We start from the raw sequence: 16,151 nt of genomic DNA, 5'->3' as shown, positions 1-16,151 counted from the left end.
AGGGTTACTCCCCCTTGGCACCTGTGTTTTCAGGTGTAGACCTATGGCTCGGCTCCCCATGGCCACATCAGTTTGTCTTCAGTTTTACCAGTTAATCGCATTTTTAGTTTAGTTCTTTAGTATTTTTTTCTACTGGCTAATTACCAGTGAGAGATATTTTTAGTTGAGGAGATACTTTGTAATGTCAGCCCCTCTACCTTTTATTTGTGAGGGATATTTTCAGTTTATCATGGTTCCACGGCTATGTCAGTCAGAGCTGCTGTTGCATCTAGATCTGCCAATATTGCCATTCAGTAAATAATTGTTCAATTATTTTTTGGAGCGCTATCCATTCAGCACCAAAGCTGGCCATTTTAATAATCTTCCTTTTTGTTTCTCAATTCCTTAGTATTTATTTGACAACGTTACTGTCTGTTCATTTAGGTAAAAAAAATAAAATAAAAAACCAAAAAAAAAAAAACCTCCCTTGTGACTGTTACCTTGTCGTGGTAAGGGAGCTTGTGCACTTCCCTGAACCCTGAGAGCTATGCCGTTAGGAGGCAACTCCTGGCAGGTTTTACCACATCGGACAGGTCAAGGGTGAGGAGTTAGACAAAATACAGTAAAAAATCCACTCTTGGCCTTTTTAGGACCTCAAATTAACATAGGAAAATATATTATTTAAAGATCCAGGTGGCAATCTCAAAGAATGGCTGCCATCTTGAAATTTCAAGTGGCTGTGAGCAGTTTCTGGTCAAGTGACCCATGGAGACTGCTCATGCCAATTTTCATGCCTATATCACCAACCAAACAATTACATCACTTAATTGATCGACCAAGGTGGCGGCCATCTTGAAAAATGGCCGCCAACTTGAAATATCAAGTGGCCCGGACAATTTTCTTGTCAAGTGACCCATGGAGACTGCTCATGCCAATTTTCATGTCTATATCACCAACCAAACAATTACATCACTTAATTGATCAACCAAGGTGGCGGCCATCTTGAAAAATGGCCGCCAGCTTGAAATTTCAAGTGGCCCGACCAATTTTCTTGTCAAGTGACCCATGGAGACTACTCATGCCAATTTTCATGTCTATATCACCAACCAAACAATTACATCACTTAATTGATCGACCAAGGTGGCGGCCATCTTGAAAAATGGCCGCCAACTTGAAATATCAAGTGGCCCGACCAATTTTCTTGTCAAGTGACCCATGGAGACTGCTCATGCCAATTTTCATGCTTGTATCACCAAATGCACGATTCTGCCTAAAATCCACTCTTAGCCGCTCCACTACAAGCACATCTGTGGAGGTTTAACTGAGCACGCAGGAAGGCCGGCCAACAAGGAATTACAGTAGTCAATACGTGACATGACCAGAGCCTGAACCAAGAGCTGTGTCGTATGTTCTGTCAGGTAGGGTCTGATTTTCCTGATGTTGTAAAGAGCGAAACGGCAAGACCGGGAAACCGAGGCAACATGGTCCTTAAAGGTCAGCTGGCTGTCTAACATCACACCAAGATTCCTGGCAGAAGATGTGGGCACTAGTGTGGTGGAATCCAGCTGCACGCTTATCTGAGGAGGTAAGGAGTGACTGGCTAGACAGACAATGAGCTCAGTCTTGGACAGATTTAGCTGAAGGTGACGGTCCTTCATACATGCAAAGATATCAGAAAGACAGGCCGATTTTCGCATTGAGACGGCCATGTCGCCAGGTGGGAAGGAAAGGAAGAGCTGGGTGTCATCAGCATAGCAGCGGTAGGAGAACCCATGAGAGCTGATGATTTCACCTAGTGAAGTGGTGTATAGTGAAAAGAGAAGAGGGCCCAGCACCGATCCCTGTGGCACCCCTGTTGCCAGCTCATGCGATCTGGACACTCGTCCTTGCCATGATACGCCCTTGCCATGGTAGCATACAGGGCCAGATATCAACCCCCTGGAGTCCACGGATGCGCCGGCGTGTCCAAATCACATGACCGATTTACAACGAAGTAGCAGTGAGACGCAGCATCGCTGAGTCTCCCTTTCAACTTGTCTCTAAAGTGCAGACTTCAAACCATATGCCAGTTTTTTTCTGCATATTGCCATATAATTTGGTGCATGTTTGGTGCAGGAAGAAACAGTGAAAATGTGTTGTTCTCGGTAAAGTTCTCACTAGCAAAAAAGAGAGAAAGAGGAAAAAGACATACCACCCCTCTTTTTCAGGGGCTCAGATGTTGGAAGTAAATGATGTTGTGTTCATCATGACATCCAGCGCTTCAGTCACTGAAAACAATGGACTGTGTTGACAGCTCACTCAGGACAGGTCTGAGGCAAGACCTGTCAATCAACTCTCGTGGGAGGAGCTTGTGCCACTAATCATTTAAATACAGCCTGATTTAATAAAGGATGTCCACGAAAGTGTATTTTGCACCCGATGACCCCTTTAAAGAGCATTAAAATAAGTTCCTTCAGTATATCATGCTTGTGGAGTACAAATGAGTCTGAAGAGCGGCTACTTTTATTTTACTGTATTTTAAGATCTACGAGGTCACGTTTTCCCTCTCGTTCTCTGCAGCAAACCGACGAGGAAGTTGTGTCTGGAAGCAGCGTCAGACCTGAACCCATCTGAAGGAAGCGGGAGGACGCTCCAGAAGGACTGCTGGGCCGCTCAGCTGGGCCCTCAGCCGGGCCGCTCAGCTGGGCCGCTCTAGATAGATAGTGCACCCCCCTGTATGAAGACTGGTACTGGTACCGGGCCGCTCAGCCGGGCCGCTCTACTGGGCCTCACCCTTTCACCCTTTCACCCTGCCCAAACCTAAAACCGATGCACTAAAAAGAACAGTAATGTACAGGGCAGTTACTTACTGGAATAGACTTCCAGAAAATCTTATTTCAACTAGTGGCAGAGTTGGCTTCAAGAGGAAACTAAGAAAGGAAGTTCAAAAGAAACTGGTTGTTTTAGATCGTGTCTAATGGTTTTAGCCGTTTTTTTGTTTTTGTATTTGCCTCATTTAGTATGCACTTATTTATCTTTAGTTGTACTTGGATTTATCTTTAATCTATCTGTTTTTGGTTTTTTGTTTTTTTCATTTTCGTTTTTTCATTTAGGAAAATTCATTTTCTTTTTTTTCATTGTTTTCTGCCTCTTATTATCTTTAGTTTTTATTTTTTGTCTTGTTTTTCTTTTTAGTTGTTTTTTTCTTTGTACTTGTTATCTACTTTGTTTTATTCTGTTTAACTAACATTTTATATTGTACTGTAAAAGTTTTTTAGAAATGTATATTTGTACTGTTGGACCCCAGGAAGAATAGTTGCTGCTGAGGCAGCAACTAATGGGGATCTGAAATAGATAAATAAATAAATACTGGGCTGCTCTGCCGGGCTGCTCTGCTGTTCAGTCAGCGCCGACATTACCTCTTGATTTCACAACAGTACGGTCGTTCACAAAACTGTTCACAACTTAGAAATGTTATCAAGTTTTGATTTGAAAAATCCCTCTCTTATATTCTATTATTTGTAATTGATTTTAAAATATATTTGCTGTTTAAAATGACAAACCAAAAGAGCCTTGACGGATGAGAGCATTTCGATGGTGGGCGAAGCTTCCTGTAAATCTGTGTGATGTCCTTGTATTATCAGTAATCTCCATTGGTTTATCAGTCACCATCAGCTTATCAGAAGCAGAAGGGTGGAGGAGGGAGGAAGACTAAAAGCTTCAGAGAGAGGAAGCGAGGGAAGACGGAGAGGTGTTGTCGCCAAGCCTTCCTAACGACACCCTCCCCCGCAGACCTCTCGCCCTCCAGCCTCTCTTTCTCACTGTAGTCTTTCCCTTTCTTCTAAGTAATTATTTTGGATATTTACTCTAACTTTTCTGTCCTGAGAGGGTATTTCGCTCCCTGACCTCCATTGCAACACATCTCCCTGTGTCTCTCTACGACTACAACAGCTGAGGCTGTAATAACATTTCATCCATCCATCAAGCCCAGCCAGCGTTGATCAATAAGCACTTTGAGTCCACTCTACAGCGCTGCACTGAACTTCACATGTCTCCCCTCTGTCTCTGTCAGTACTTATCTCCTTGCTGACGACGGTATATTAGGCTCATGGGTGGATGACTATTACAATGGGTTTCACAATGCTTTTCACCGCGGCCCGTGCGAGGGTGAGTGTGTGTGTTCTTTAAATAAAATGCATACGAGGCAATCAATGGCCGCGCTCTTCGCTTTGCAAATCATCCTGGAGCATCTAAAGATGTCATAAATCTTGCTTCGGTTGTAACAGCATCATCGTGTCGGTACAGTAGAGCATCACTGAGTGGGTATTTAACTGACCAAAGCCTGGACCTGTGATAGAAGCTGATGGGGGGGCTCGTGCGCTTTGTCATAAGCAATTTCTCATTAGCTCGAGCAAGAATTTGACAATATTATGCAAAATTAATGATGAGTCATGTTGCACTGTCTTTGGATTGCATTCGACACACGCAGGTGAATCTTACGGAAGAGTATTGAGGCCAGGCAGGAGAAAAACAAAAATAATATTTTAGAGGAGGAAGATTTTTTTTCATTATGCACTTCGAGAAAAAAGTCGAAATGTCGAGATTAATGTTGAAGTACAATTTCGAGAAAAAAGTCAAAATGTTTAGAAAAAAGTCAAAATTTCGTGAATAAAGTTGAAATGTTGAGAAAAAGGTGAAATTTCAACATTATTCTCGACATTTCGACTTTTTTCTCAAAGTGCACAATAAAAGAAAATCTTCCCCTCTCAAACATCATTTCTCCTAGAAAAAAATTATAATAATAATAATTTAAAAAAATTGATATGTATGTATATATGTTAGGGCTGTCAAACGATTAATTTCTTTAATCGCGATTAATCACATGTTGTCCATAGTTAACTCGCGATTAATCGCATATTAATCGCACATTTATTCACGCATTTTTTTTGCTGTTCTAAATTACCTTATGGTATTTTTTTTATGTTTTTAATACTGTTAACAACATGAGAAAGGGCAAATATGTTTGCTTTATGCCACTGTTTATTCAACTTTCCACAAAAAAGCTTTTGACCTGAATGTAACATTCCTTCATAAATACAAACACAATGTAGTCCCCAACTTTACACTTGTAAAGACTAACTTAAGATTCCTTGTTTTTTTAAGCAGCTCAATGTAAAACAATGAACCATATACATCACAAACATTGTACAAGAAGTGCATTGGTCAGTTAAATTTTCCATGTAATTATGTCTAACCTCATATGGAGGAAAATAAAAGGCTCAAAAAATATCCCCTTCTCCTAAGTGGGATCAAAACAAGGTGATACAAAAAATAAATCACAAACAAATAAATTGCACATGTAACAGCAGGAAGTGTAACTCAACCTATAAAGTGCAGTTAGGCTATAAATAGCAAATACTTCAGATTCTTTGCTCATCTAATGTATTCAGGTGAAGAACCAGCCTCCTTCCCTCACATCTATCAAGCGTTGTCTGGTTTTGACAAGGGGGGGTGCGCTCTCTGCATCGGTCATGTGTTTGGCTGCAAGTGTTATTTGAGACTCGACGTACTTCGATGGTAATTAATTTCAAATCAACAGTACAAGCAAATAACTTTAATCCTGTCCAGCGAATCATCTGGCATCTTTTTGAAAGCGAACCAGCCCCCCCTACACGATTCATACGCACACAGGCGATGGGCGGGGTGTCCGGGGCGTAGGGGACATTGTCCCACGTGGCCCGGTACTCCCCGCCTCACGGTTTTAATAACACATACACACACACACACACACACACACACACACACACACACACACACACACACACACACACACACACACACACACACACACACACACACACACACACACACACACACACACACACACACATACACACACACACACACACACGCATAGCCACACAGACATATACATACACGCACACACACACATAGACATACACATTGGCTTGTTCACCTGCATGCTTGCTCTGTAGTTTTTGGGGTTAGTTAGTCACGGTAGTTTAGCTCAGACTGTGATTAAATCTCGAGATTTGGGTTGATTGCTGCTCGTGTTTTGGTCGGCTCCGAGTCGGTTTCGTGTTTCGTTTGTGGTTTTTGTTGCAGATTTCCAGTGCTCGACGTGTGCCTCCGTGTGTTCTTGCTTCCTGGATATACACAAATCTGAGGTAGAGATGGGCACAAAACGTGTCTTGTTGTGTCGCTTGAACCGGTGATATGAGACCTACAAGAGTTGGCTTCCCATGATGCTCAACCTTCTCCATGTTGTCTCCATCACAGACCAAGACCCTGGTAGGATCGTAGACTGGTTGTCAAATAGAATCTCAATTTTGTCATTCTTTTCTAATAAAGAACCTGAGAGCTTGAGATCAAAATTCTTTAAGTTTCCTATTGCACCAAAAGTGAAGGAAGTTCATTTTAAAATTCTTAATGGAATATAGCCCTCTGCTGAATTTTTAAGACATCGATTTAATTTTGACCACAACAACTGCTCTATTTGTGATGAACATATTGAAACAACTGATTTTATTTTATGATTGTACATTTTCTAATGCTTTCTGGGAAGATTTGTATGACTGGTTGTTCCCTAAATTTGTCAATTTCTCTAATCTAACAAAAGAAAATGTTTTGTTTGGTATACTTGTAAAAGACCCAAAACATGATTCGGCAATTAACACAATAATCATTCTTGGGAAGTTTTTTATACATTAAAAAATAGATTCATGAAAGTAAAACCAAACTGTTATGTTTTTCATGAGGAGCTATGTCACTATTTTTCATCGTTAAAGTGTATGGAGAAGAAGAATGCTGTGAAACTTTGCAATTTAGACGAGGAACTTAATCTCGCAAAGTACACCTAGCTGTCCTTTCTTTTCTTTTATTTATTTTAATTTGTATTATTTAATTTCCATATTTCCTTTCACTCTCCATCTTACTTTGTGTACTGTCTGTTGCTTACCTACGTGCTTTCTACATTGTACCATGCCATTACTGTTTGTAAACTTGTTCAATTTTGCTAATAAAAAAAGAAAAAGGATCGTAGACCGCCAGAAACGATGGACGAAGCATCCGGTCACATGACCCTCTGGTTTCTGCGGTGCAGTCTGGAGGCTAATTTTTCCTCATCCAGGACTTCCATGCTGCTCTGGGACCCGACGAGAAACCCAGAGTTTGAAGACGCGTGGGGACGGAACGCTGTAACCATAGACTACGTTTCCATGCAGTCAACAACCCTTTTCTAACCGAAATATTAGCAATATCCCGGTTGCGCACGCCCATGTAAACACCAATAACCCCTTTGAATAACCGGAATTTGCTCATATTCCGGTTTTTTAAAACCCGAAAATGACCCCTGGGTTACTCCTTTTCTAACCCGAATATTTGGTCATGTATACGCCTAAAGCCTGATTTAAGGTTCTGCGTTAAACCAACGCAGAGTCTACGCCGTTGCCGTGACGCTGTCGTGACGCCGTCGTGAACCCTTCAGACTTCTCTGTCACTCCATTTCGCCGCGGTGGAGTACTCCCCCAGAGCGCTAGTTGATACTTTTGTTTAGCTTCCGGCTTTTCCGGTCACAGTGAACTATTGTGCAAAAAACCAAAACAACCCAAAAAAATAAAAATCACACACACACGAAGAAAAGGGCGCTGAAAGTTCACTACTGCTTCACGAACAGGAACCGGAAATGTGTTGCTACCAAGCAAACCAATAACAGCCCTCTCGGTCTGCGTTGGGTCTGTGTCGCCTCGACGCGTAGTTACATTTTTTGGGAGGTGCACGTCAGGCTACGGCGTAGGCTACGGAGAGCCTCCCGCGTAGCCGCGTACCCTACGGCGTAGGCTCTGCGTTGATTTAACGCAGAACCATAATTCAGCCTTAACGGGATATCCCCATAAAAAGAATTTGTTTTCTGCACGTTCTTTTCGCAAGGAATCTATGGGTGCGTCCGAAATGCCATACTAAAAAGTATATACTAAAAAGTACACTTAAATTCGGCACACTTTTGAGTTAATATCAGAAGTGTGCATTAATTCGGACGTACTATTAAGAGCGCACACGGCACTTCCTGCCGTAGGGAGGGTGGGGAGTTGTTACCATGGTAACCTTTCACAGCAGCAGTACCAGCGCTCCGCTCCGCTCTTTCCCGTTTATTCTGGCCGAAACAAGATGACATTATATAATATTATTAAATACGAATATTATAATATTAATATTATATAATAATATTATTATACTTAATATTATACTTATGACATATACATATCACTTAGCAACCAAACACCGCTGCTTTGCATTGTGGGAAGTTTCTGCTTGGCTAGTGTCCATCAATCCACACTAAAAAAATTCTCCGGAATGAGTATGGATAGAGCATACTAATGAGTACGTACTAATGTTTCGGACGCACTAAAAAATCACGCACACTCATTTTGCATACTCATTAGGGTGGAAGTATGCAATTTCGGACGCAGCTTTGGTCTTTTGAGTCCAGGAAGTACTTATAAACATGGTGAAACGCAAGACCACGCCACACTTTTAGAATGAGGAGGAGACTAATCACTTCATAAATGTAATGAAAGATATGAACATTTTGTCATTTGTAGACGGTAGAAAGTACCGGGATAGTGAGATTTACAAAAAGGTGAGCGAAACGTTGCGCGAAGGAGGATTTGTACGAACGCCAGACCAGATCAAGCACCGCTTGAAGACGCTGAAAAAGGCATGTAAACGTAGTCATAGATTGATTAAACTGTGTTGACGGAAGTGGATCAGGACTGACGTGGATTCGGGGGAGCTCTGTCCCTGCTCCTTGAGGTCACCGCTGATGGACGAATCCCACCAGTAATGGGTTCTTCCCAAGTTCATCCACAACACTGCTGGATAAACCCTTTGATGCAGATTGTTCCCATAATGCCACCCCTCCCGTGCACGTAAGCCGCTGCGGTGTTGTTAAATGCTGGAATTAGCTGCATAACAGCCGACACCAAGGACAACAAAGCCAGCAGCACTTCTGTCTCCGTGTTGTTGTTTACAGCGTTGTCAGGGCCGCTATGCTTTTGTTGTTTGTCAGGGACTGAATCTCTGACCTTTTTACAGAAATGCGGGTGTCTTCACCACCACTTGAGGCAGCAACCGTAACCCTGGCAACGGAGATAATGTTTTCACGATTGCAAGCATCGGGCTGTGTTCAAAAGATGTCCTCAATGTCAACAGTTAAAAGTCGACCTTGCGCCTCATAGGCTTGACGAGGGCCGACTGAAACACATCACTCCGACAGCTGTGATGGTGTCACAACAAAATTGCACAATTTGTGATGGAAATCATCTTAAGGAAATGAAATTTGCCCGCAGAAGAGAACAAACTCTTGCTCAAGAACCACTGTGTCCACCTACATGGTAACAAAGAAGGTCTCAGAGTGGCTTTAACTGAATAACACAGCGACTAAACAACCGTAATGTTACATTTCCTTGAGTTTGCCTTGCACTGAAGTCAAACTTATCATTGCCGGCTGTACAGATTAGACCTGATGTATTATTTATGGGCTGTTGTGTGTATCTAAATGTGTATCTAAACATCATTAAGCAGGAAGTAACCTGCCCAGTCCCCCTGTTATGAGACTGAAGAGCATCAGAAGAGGAAGAGGAAGGTGCACGCGCTCCTAAAATGCTTCCTGTCATATGTTTGAACGTCATCTTCATGTGAAACGTGACATAAATCCCACGTGAACCTTGTTTCATGTCTTCGGAGACACACTTGTAACGGTTTTATGGGATCCCTGAGAGTTTGGGGATGATGAGAAACATGCCTTGGTGGTTTTTTTTTTCTCTCTCTGGTTGTTTTCAGCCCCAAAACAGGAAGGCTATGGAAGGTATCAGGCGGTCAGTCGTACTTCCCATCACAAGCTGACCGGACCAACCGCAGGTTTAGGCTTTCACCGTTTCTCTGTGACGTGTTTAGGTTTGTAGGACATAACTGGGAACGGTTCATAGGGATGACTTTGTATTGTTGGTTATTTATTCATTTCTTTTCTACTTGAAGGTTCTGATCCATTCTTACTATGTCCTTTCGTCATCTGGGCCAATAAATGTTGAGCAAGTGTGCAGACTAGGAATGGGCGATATTTTATCGTTCACGATTTACCGTCAAAAAAATTCCTCACGGTAAGAATTTTTCATCTCGCGGTAAAAACTATAAATTCCTGTTGATGATGTTTTTGTGTAAAGCTGATTTATGGTTCTGCTTTAAATCCACGCACAACGTACATGAAGGAAGGAAGGAAGGAAGGAAGGAAGGAAGGAAGGAAGGAAGGAAGGAAGGAAGGAAGGAAGGAAGGAAGGAAGGAAGGAAGGAAGGAAGGAAGGGAGAAAGAAAGAAAGAAAGAAAGAAAGAAAGAAAGAAAGAAAGAAAGAAAGAAAGAAAGAAAGAAAGAAAGAAAGAAAGAAAGAAAGAAAGAAAGAAAGAAGGAAGGGAAGAAAGAAGGAAGGAGAGAGCAGGAGGAAAGAAGGAAGGAAGGGGAAAAAAGAAGGAAGGAAGGAAGGAAGGAAGGAAGGAAGAAAGAAAGAAAGAAAGAAAGAAAGAAAGAAAGAAAGAAAGAAAGAAAGAAAGAAAGAAAGAAAGAAAGAAAGAAAGAAAGAAAGAAAGAAAGAAAGAAAGAAAGAAAAGAGGAAGGGAAGAAGGAAGGAAGAAAGAAAAGAGGAAGGGAAGAAGGAAGGAAGGAAGGAAGGAAGGAAGGAAAGGAGGAAGGTAGGGAGAAAAGAGGAAGGGAAGAAGGAAGGAGAGAGCAGGAGGAAAGAAGGAAGGAAGGGAAAAAAGAAAGAAAGAAAGAAAGAAAGAAAGAAAGAAAGAAAGAAAGAAAGAAAGAAAGAAAGAAAAGAGGAAGGGAAGAAGGAAGGAAGGAAGGAAGGAAGGTAGGGAGAAAAGAGGAAGGGAAGAAGGAAGGAGAGAGCAGGAGGAAAGAAGGAAGGAAGGGAAAAAAGAAAGAAAGAAAGAAAGAAAGAAAGAAAGAAAGAAAGAAAGAAAGAAAGAAAGAAAGAAAGAAAGAAAGAAAGAAAGAAAGAAAGAAAGAAGGATAAATTCCCGTTGATGACGTTTTTGTGTAACAAACATGGCGGATCTGAGAGCGAGATAGATTTATAGTTACAAAGGTGGAGTTGAATTGGTATTTTTTTTATCGTCATTTTTATCGTTATCAGGATAAATGCCAGAAATTATCGTGATACATTTTTTAGTCCATACCGCCCATCCCTAGTGCAGACACGCCTGATCGGAAGCAGAGGTTTATATTTGCTTTTTTAAAGCACAAAAAACAACATTTGCATTCGCTCAGAGGTGGGCTGTTATTTGCTCACGAAGATCTGTTCACAAATAGTTTGTACTGTCCTTTTTTTCTTTTTTTTTTTTTGCTGTGCTCAAAAGCTTCTGGTGCTCACACAGATATAACTGCAAGGAAAAGCCCCATTTAAACCCGTTTAACCACCTTTAGTGCCTGTGGTACGTACACAAAAAAGAAGGGAACTTATTCCAGTAGTTATGAGAACCATGAAGAGCTTACGCTCGCGGTCTCAGGGCACTTTTGCCTGCCAGACCTCTTGCCTGTAATCTGTCCGTGTAGCTTTAGAGAAGCAAAATGGCTTAAATAAGCATCAGGCAGTTCACGATGCTGTTGTGTGCAAAGCTTCATGAAGAACTTCAAATCCGGTGGTTTTTCCTGTGGTGTAGACTTAAAACCACAAGAATGCATATTCCTGCACTGAAGTGCGTCACCTTGAATGCTTATTTTGATGTACAAGACTCCTGGAGGGCCTGAGCCGTCTTTTCCCTCCCTGCCTGCTATAAGTACAGGGGTAGGGCCGTGAAGTGAGATAAACAAAGTTCCTTTAGGTTCCACAGGCAGGAGACGAATAACATGTCAGGTTTTTCGTGCCAGGGCAAGTTTTTATGAATGGACATTTTTTTCTCCCCCCGTCCTTCCTCTTTTTTGTGAATGAAAAACAACTGGAAAATCAAGTAGAAGAGCCCGCAGTCTACCGGGAGTTGATTGGCTGCCGCGGCGAAGGCTCCGCCCACGGTTGCTAGGCGCCCGCTCTCCGGGCTTCTGATTGGCCCGGAGAGGGAAGCTAGACTTCATTCATAAGTCAGTGCATTCACCCGGACAAAGGCGAGAAACCCGAGCCCTCGGAGGCTGCAGCCCACCAATCACGGACGAGCGCTGGCCCCGAGCTGGAAAAGCAAGTCTCCATATTATTATCACCGAAATCCTGTCTGTTTGGAGAAATGACAGCACAGCTGGCGCTAAAAAAGACCCACGCTTTTTGAATAAACTCCCCTGAAAGTTATTCCTCCCCGGCCGGCGCCAGTCGACGACTTTCGCCCTGCGAAGGGGCTTCGGGCTCCGACAAAAACATCTGTTTCCCCTCACGCTGTTTCCGAGAGAAAGTGCAGCCACAATCAGGCAGACGTGGCAAAAAAAAAAAAAAAAAAAAAAAAGGGGGGGGGAAGTAAATATAAAGTACGAAACAAAATCTAATTAATACCAGTTTTGTGAATGGGTGAAGCAGTTTTGCACGCATAAAGGGCAGATCAGATAAGATTCTTCTTCGTTCTGCTCCCTTTTCATTCATAAGTTAGGAACATTTGTATTTGTGTTTGTATTAAATTGTTTTGTTTTTTCTGTTTCAAATCTTTTTTATTATTTTTCACAAAGAATATAAAAATACAATGTTACATTGAGAATGTATATCCTGACCAAAAACACCAAAAATAAAAAAAAACCCCACTGAAGGTCTTGCTGGTGCAGGTCCAGGTAGTATCAAAATAGTTGTCTTATATTGTTTTGTTTTTTGAATGAAATAAAGAATAAAATGAAATGAATAAACATAAACATGTGTTTGCATGAGGTGTGAAACTGCCTGTGAAGTTTGTGGATATAAAGTGAGCGCTGTCCGTCACACCAGGGGCGAAAATCCTGTTTCATAGTTGGGGGGGACAATAAACAGTAACATTTTAGAGAATAAATCCAGGGGGGGACAAGGAATAAAAGTTTTAGCCTTCCTTTAATACAGCATGTTGACATTTTCATCTCTATCTCGCAAACAGGCAGAATACCTTTCTTAGAGTAATACAAAACAATGGTATTAGGTGGAAGGTGGCAATAATACAGCACATCTGACATAATACACTGCAAAAACCCAAAATCTTAACAAGAATATTTGTCTTATTTCTAGTTAAAATACCTCATTTTTAGTTAAAAAAAATCTCATTACACTTAAAACAAGACTCATCACTGGAAAAAAAAAACAATTTTCACCTGTTTCAAGTAGATTTTCACTTAAAATAAGTAGAAAAATCTGCCAGTGGAACAAGATTTTTTTTGCTTGTAATGAGAAGATAAATCTTGTGGCCTTGGCAGATTTTTCTACTTATTTCAAGTGAAAATTTACATGAAACAGGTGAAAATTGTCAAATAACAAGTTATTTTTCTGGTGATGACTCTTGTTTTAAGTGTAGCCTAATGAGATTTTACTGTTTATTTTTATTTTCGATTTCGGTTTCGGCCACAAATTTTCATTCTGGTGCATCACTACTAAATACTCCTGCATTGTTCCAAAATTATTAATTCTGTCTCAAATTATTCTAGGGGGGGACAGCTTTACTAATGGGGGGGACTTGTCCCCCCTGTCCCCCCCGGGATTTTCGCCCCTGCATCACACACGCACACACACACACACACACACAAAGAGATTTGTAAAGAGGGCCGCAGCCCGCTGGGTAATCACTCGCCATCACTTCCCCTCGGCATTTTTTGTGAATGGAGCTCATTATGCATGCAGCCTCCACGCAGCTCCATTCACAAGCCTCCTCTCCCTGCAGGCTGCGTGGAGCCACTCACTCAGCCCAGATGACCACAAACGGTTAACGGATGGATTATAACATGGATGGATATCTGGATCAGCAAGTGCCTTACACATTAGCAAATGTATGTATGGATCAACTCTTTTTTAACTTCACTTTTTTTTTTGCCTTTTCCCTTCTCTCTTGTTTTTCCCATTTGTCTTCGGCGTCACGTTTGCACGAGTTTTGGTTGCGCTAGGAAATTGTCTTGTCAACCTGCTTTAAAACTATCAAAAAGGCACCACGGAGCGGATCGCAGCGCGATCGCCTCGCAGTCGGCTGCAGATCGCGCCCGTGGGAGCCAAACGGCCACTTTTTCTGCTGCTCCGCGCGTTTGTTTTTCCACGATCGCTGACAAACGTGTTGTTTTCAGCGCCGCATCATGTTTGCCCTGCTGTCCCAGGCTCCCATTTCTGATCAAATCCTACTTATTACTGCTGCTGTGTCTAGGGTTGCCACCCGTCCCGTAAAATACGGAATTGCCCTTTATTTGAGAAAAAAATGTTGCGTCCCGTGTTGAACTAATACGGGACACGATTTGTACCGTATTTTCATTAACTTTTACACCATATTCTAGTTGAATTATTGAAATGAATTAACCTTTACACCATATTCTAGTTGAATTATTGAAATAAATTAACTTTTACACCATATTCTAGTTGAATTATTGAAATAAATTAACTTTTACACCATATTCTAGTTGAATTATTGAAATAAATTAACTTTTACACCATATTCTAGTTGAATTATTGAAATAAATTAACTTTTACACCATATTCTAGGTGAATTATTGAAATAAATTAACTTTTACACCATATTCTTCCCCTGTAGGCTATATTACATCTGGGCTGATATGGACATACGTAGCATAGGAGGCTATTTCAGCTGCTATATGGTTGGCTGTCTGTACAGTCATGCAAGTTCAATGCTATTAAAGCACTTTAAACTTTAAATCAAAGCATTTTGTTTTTTCATATAAAATAAACACATTTTTATTCAGTTTAGAAGTTTTGGGGCTTTTTTTTGGCTCCTGCGCTGCTGAAATCAGGGCATCCCTTATTTCTATTTCTAAAGGTGGCAACCCTAGCTGTGTCAGCTGCGTCTCACTGCTGTCCCACTTCATATATGAAAGAAAAAGAATGCTCTGAACTGTTTTGGCACGGTTAGGGTTTGTTACTAACTTCTCTCTCTCTCTCTGACATCCATGCGTTTTTGCAGAAGTCGCAAGGAAATGGGCCACTAAATAGACTATTGATGGCAGCAAAGAGGAAATTCATGGACACAGAATTACCCCCTCAGGAATCCGAAGGTAAAGAGGAGGAACTTCTCAGTTTGAGACTAATAATAATGTGTGTTCACGTCATGGTCTATCAGCCCAGAGACATGTCAGCCTGAGTCCCAGCAAGTGCATTTTTTTGATACAAGGATGAAAAAAATGCCATTAAAACGTGATAATTGGCTGTTTTCTGGTGTGCAATGACTGAATATGGACTCTCTCTTTTTTTCTGTCTCTGCTCAGATCTCTTCCAGGATTTAAGCCAACTACAAGAGACATGGCTCACAGAAGGTGAGACTTGCCTGCAGGCTGCTTTTTCCTCTGGAAGTGTGCTTTCCTGTGATGATTAAGATGTTCATGGGGGTTCGGTGGCGTGTTTGCTCGGGACAAAAGTCCTCCATAGAAGATCTATGGCATCCAGGTTTACTGAATTCCAAAGAAATGCTTTCTAATGCTACACATCTGCTCATAAATCATACCAGCGCCCCCCGCCCCCCTTTGCCCCCTGCCCCTCAAAGCGGCCCTGGTGAGCACAGAAGGGACATTATTAGCTGTGAGCGTATCCTATTTTGGCCATGTTGGCAGGTAGCGTGAGTGCCGGGCGGCTGCCAACGCAAACAAACGGCCTGTTTGGCTTGTGTCACTCAAAGGCACAGAGTGATGAAATGAGGCCCAGTCAGCGGCGACTGTCAGCTACCAGGCTTCATATGTGAGCTCTAACCCAGTAATTATACTGTATGTCAAGAGGAGGGGGGGGGGAACACAAGCTGGGGGTTGTTTGCAGGGTTCCAGGGGGGGGATGAGGGCCAGCGCTGCGGCAGGACAGTGAGGCCGGATCTGCTGGAAGGATAAACGCCCCACGAGGAGTGACCTTCGCTCTTTCAAATCCAATCAAAGTTTATTTAGACGGGACAATGCATATTAATGAACACTACATTAAGCAGTGTTAATGCACCGGGTTTTAGCAGAAATGCTAGTTTCCACACAGAAAACATAAAACAGTCAAACA

At 41.9% G+C, this 16,151-nt stretch overlaps 1 protein-coding gene across 1 annotated transcript in view; it reads left to right on the top strand.

Annotated features, from left to right (window-relative positions):
* The first annotated feature begins 13,756 nt into the window (after positions 1–13,756).
* Positions 13,757–16,151, top strand: part of etv4 (ETS variant transcription factor 4) — a 57,906-nt gene continuing 55,511 nt past the window's right edge. Inside the window, exons 1-3 of the mRNA XM_061708967.1 lie at positions 13,757–13,951; positions 15,085–15,175; positions 15,386–15,433. Of these exons, the coding sequence (XP_061564951.1) occupies positions 13,895–13,951; positions 15,085–15,175; positions 15,386–15,433 (196 nt within the window). The 5' untranslated portion in view covers positions 13,757–13,894. The remainder of the gene's footprint in view (positions 13,952–15,084; positions 15,176–15,385; positions 15,434–16,151) is intronic.

The sequence above is a fragment of the Cololabis saira genome, chromosome 19 (assembly GCF_033807715.1).
Source record: "Cololabis saira isolate AMF1-May2022 chromosome 19, fColSai1.1, whole genome shotgun sequence".
NCBI classification, from domain to species: domain Eukaryota; kingdom Metazoa; phylum Chordata; class Actinopteri; order Beloniformes; family Belonidae; genus Cololabis; species Cololabis saira.
Note: the sequence above shows the minus strand (reverse complement) of the source record. Positions and strands in the feature narration are given on the sequence as shown.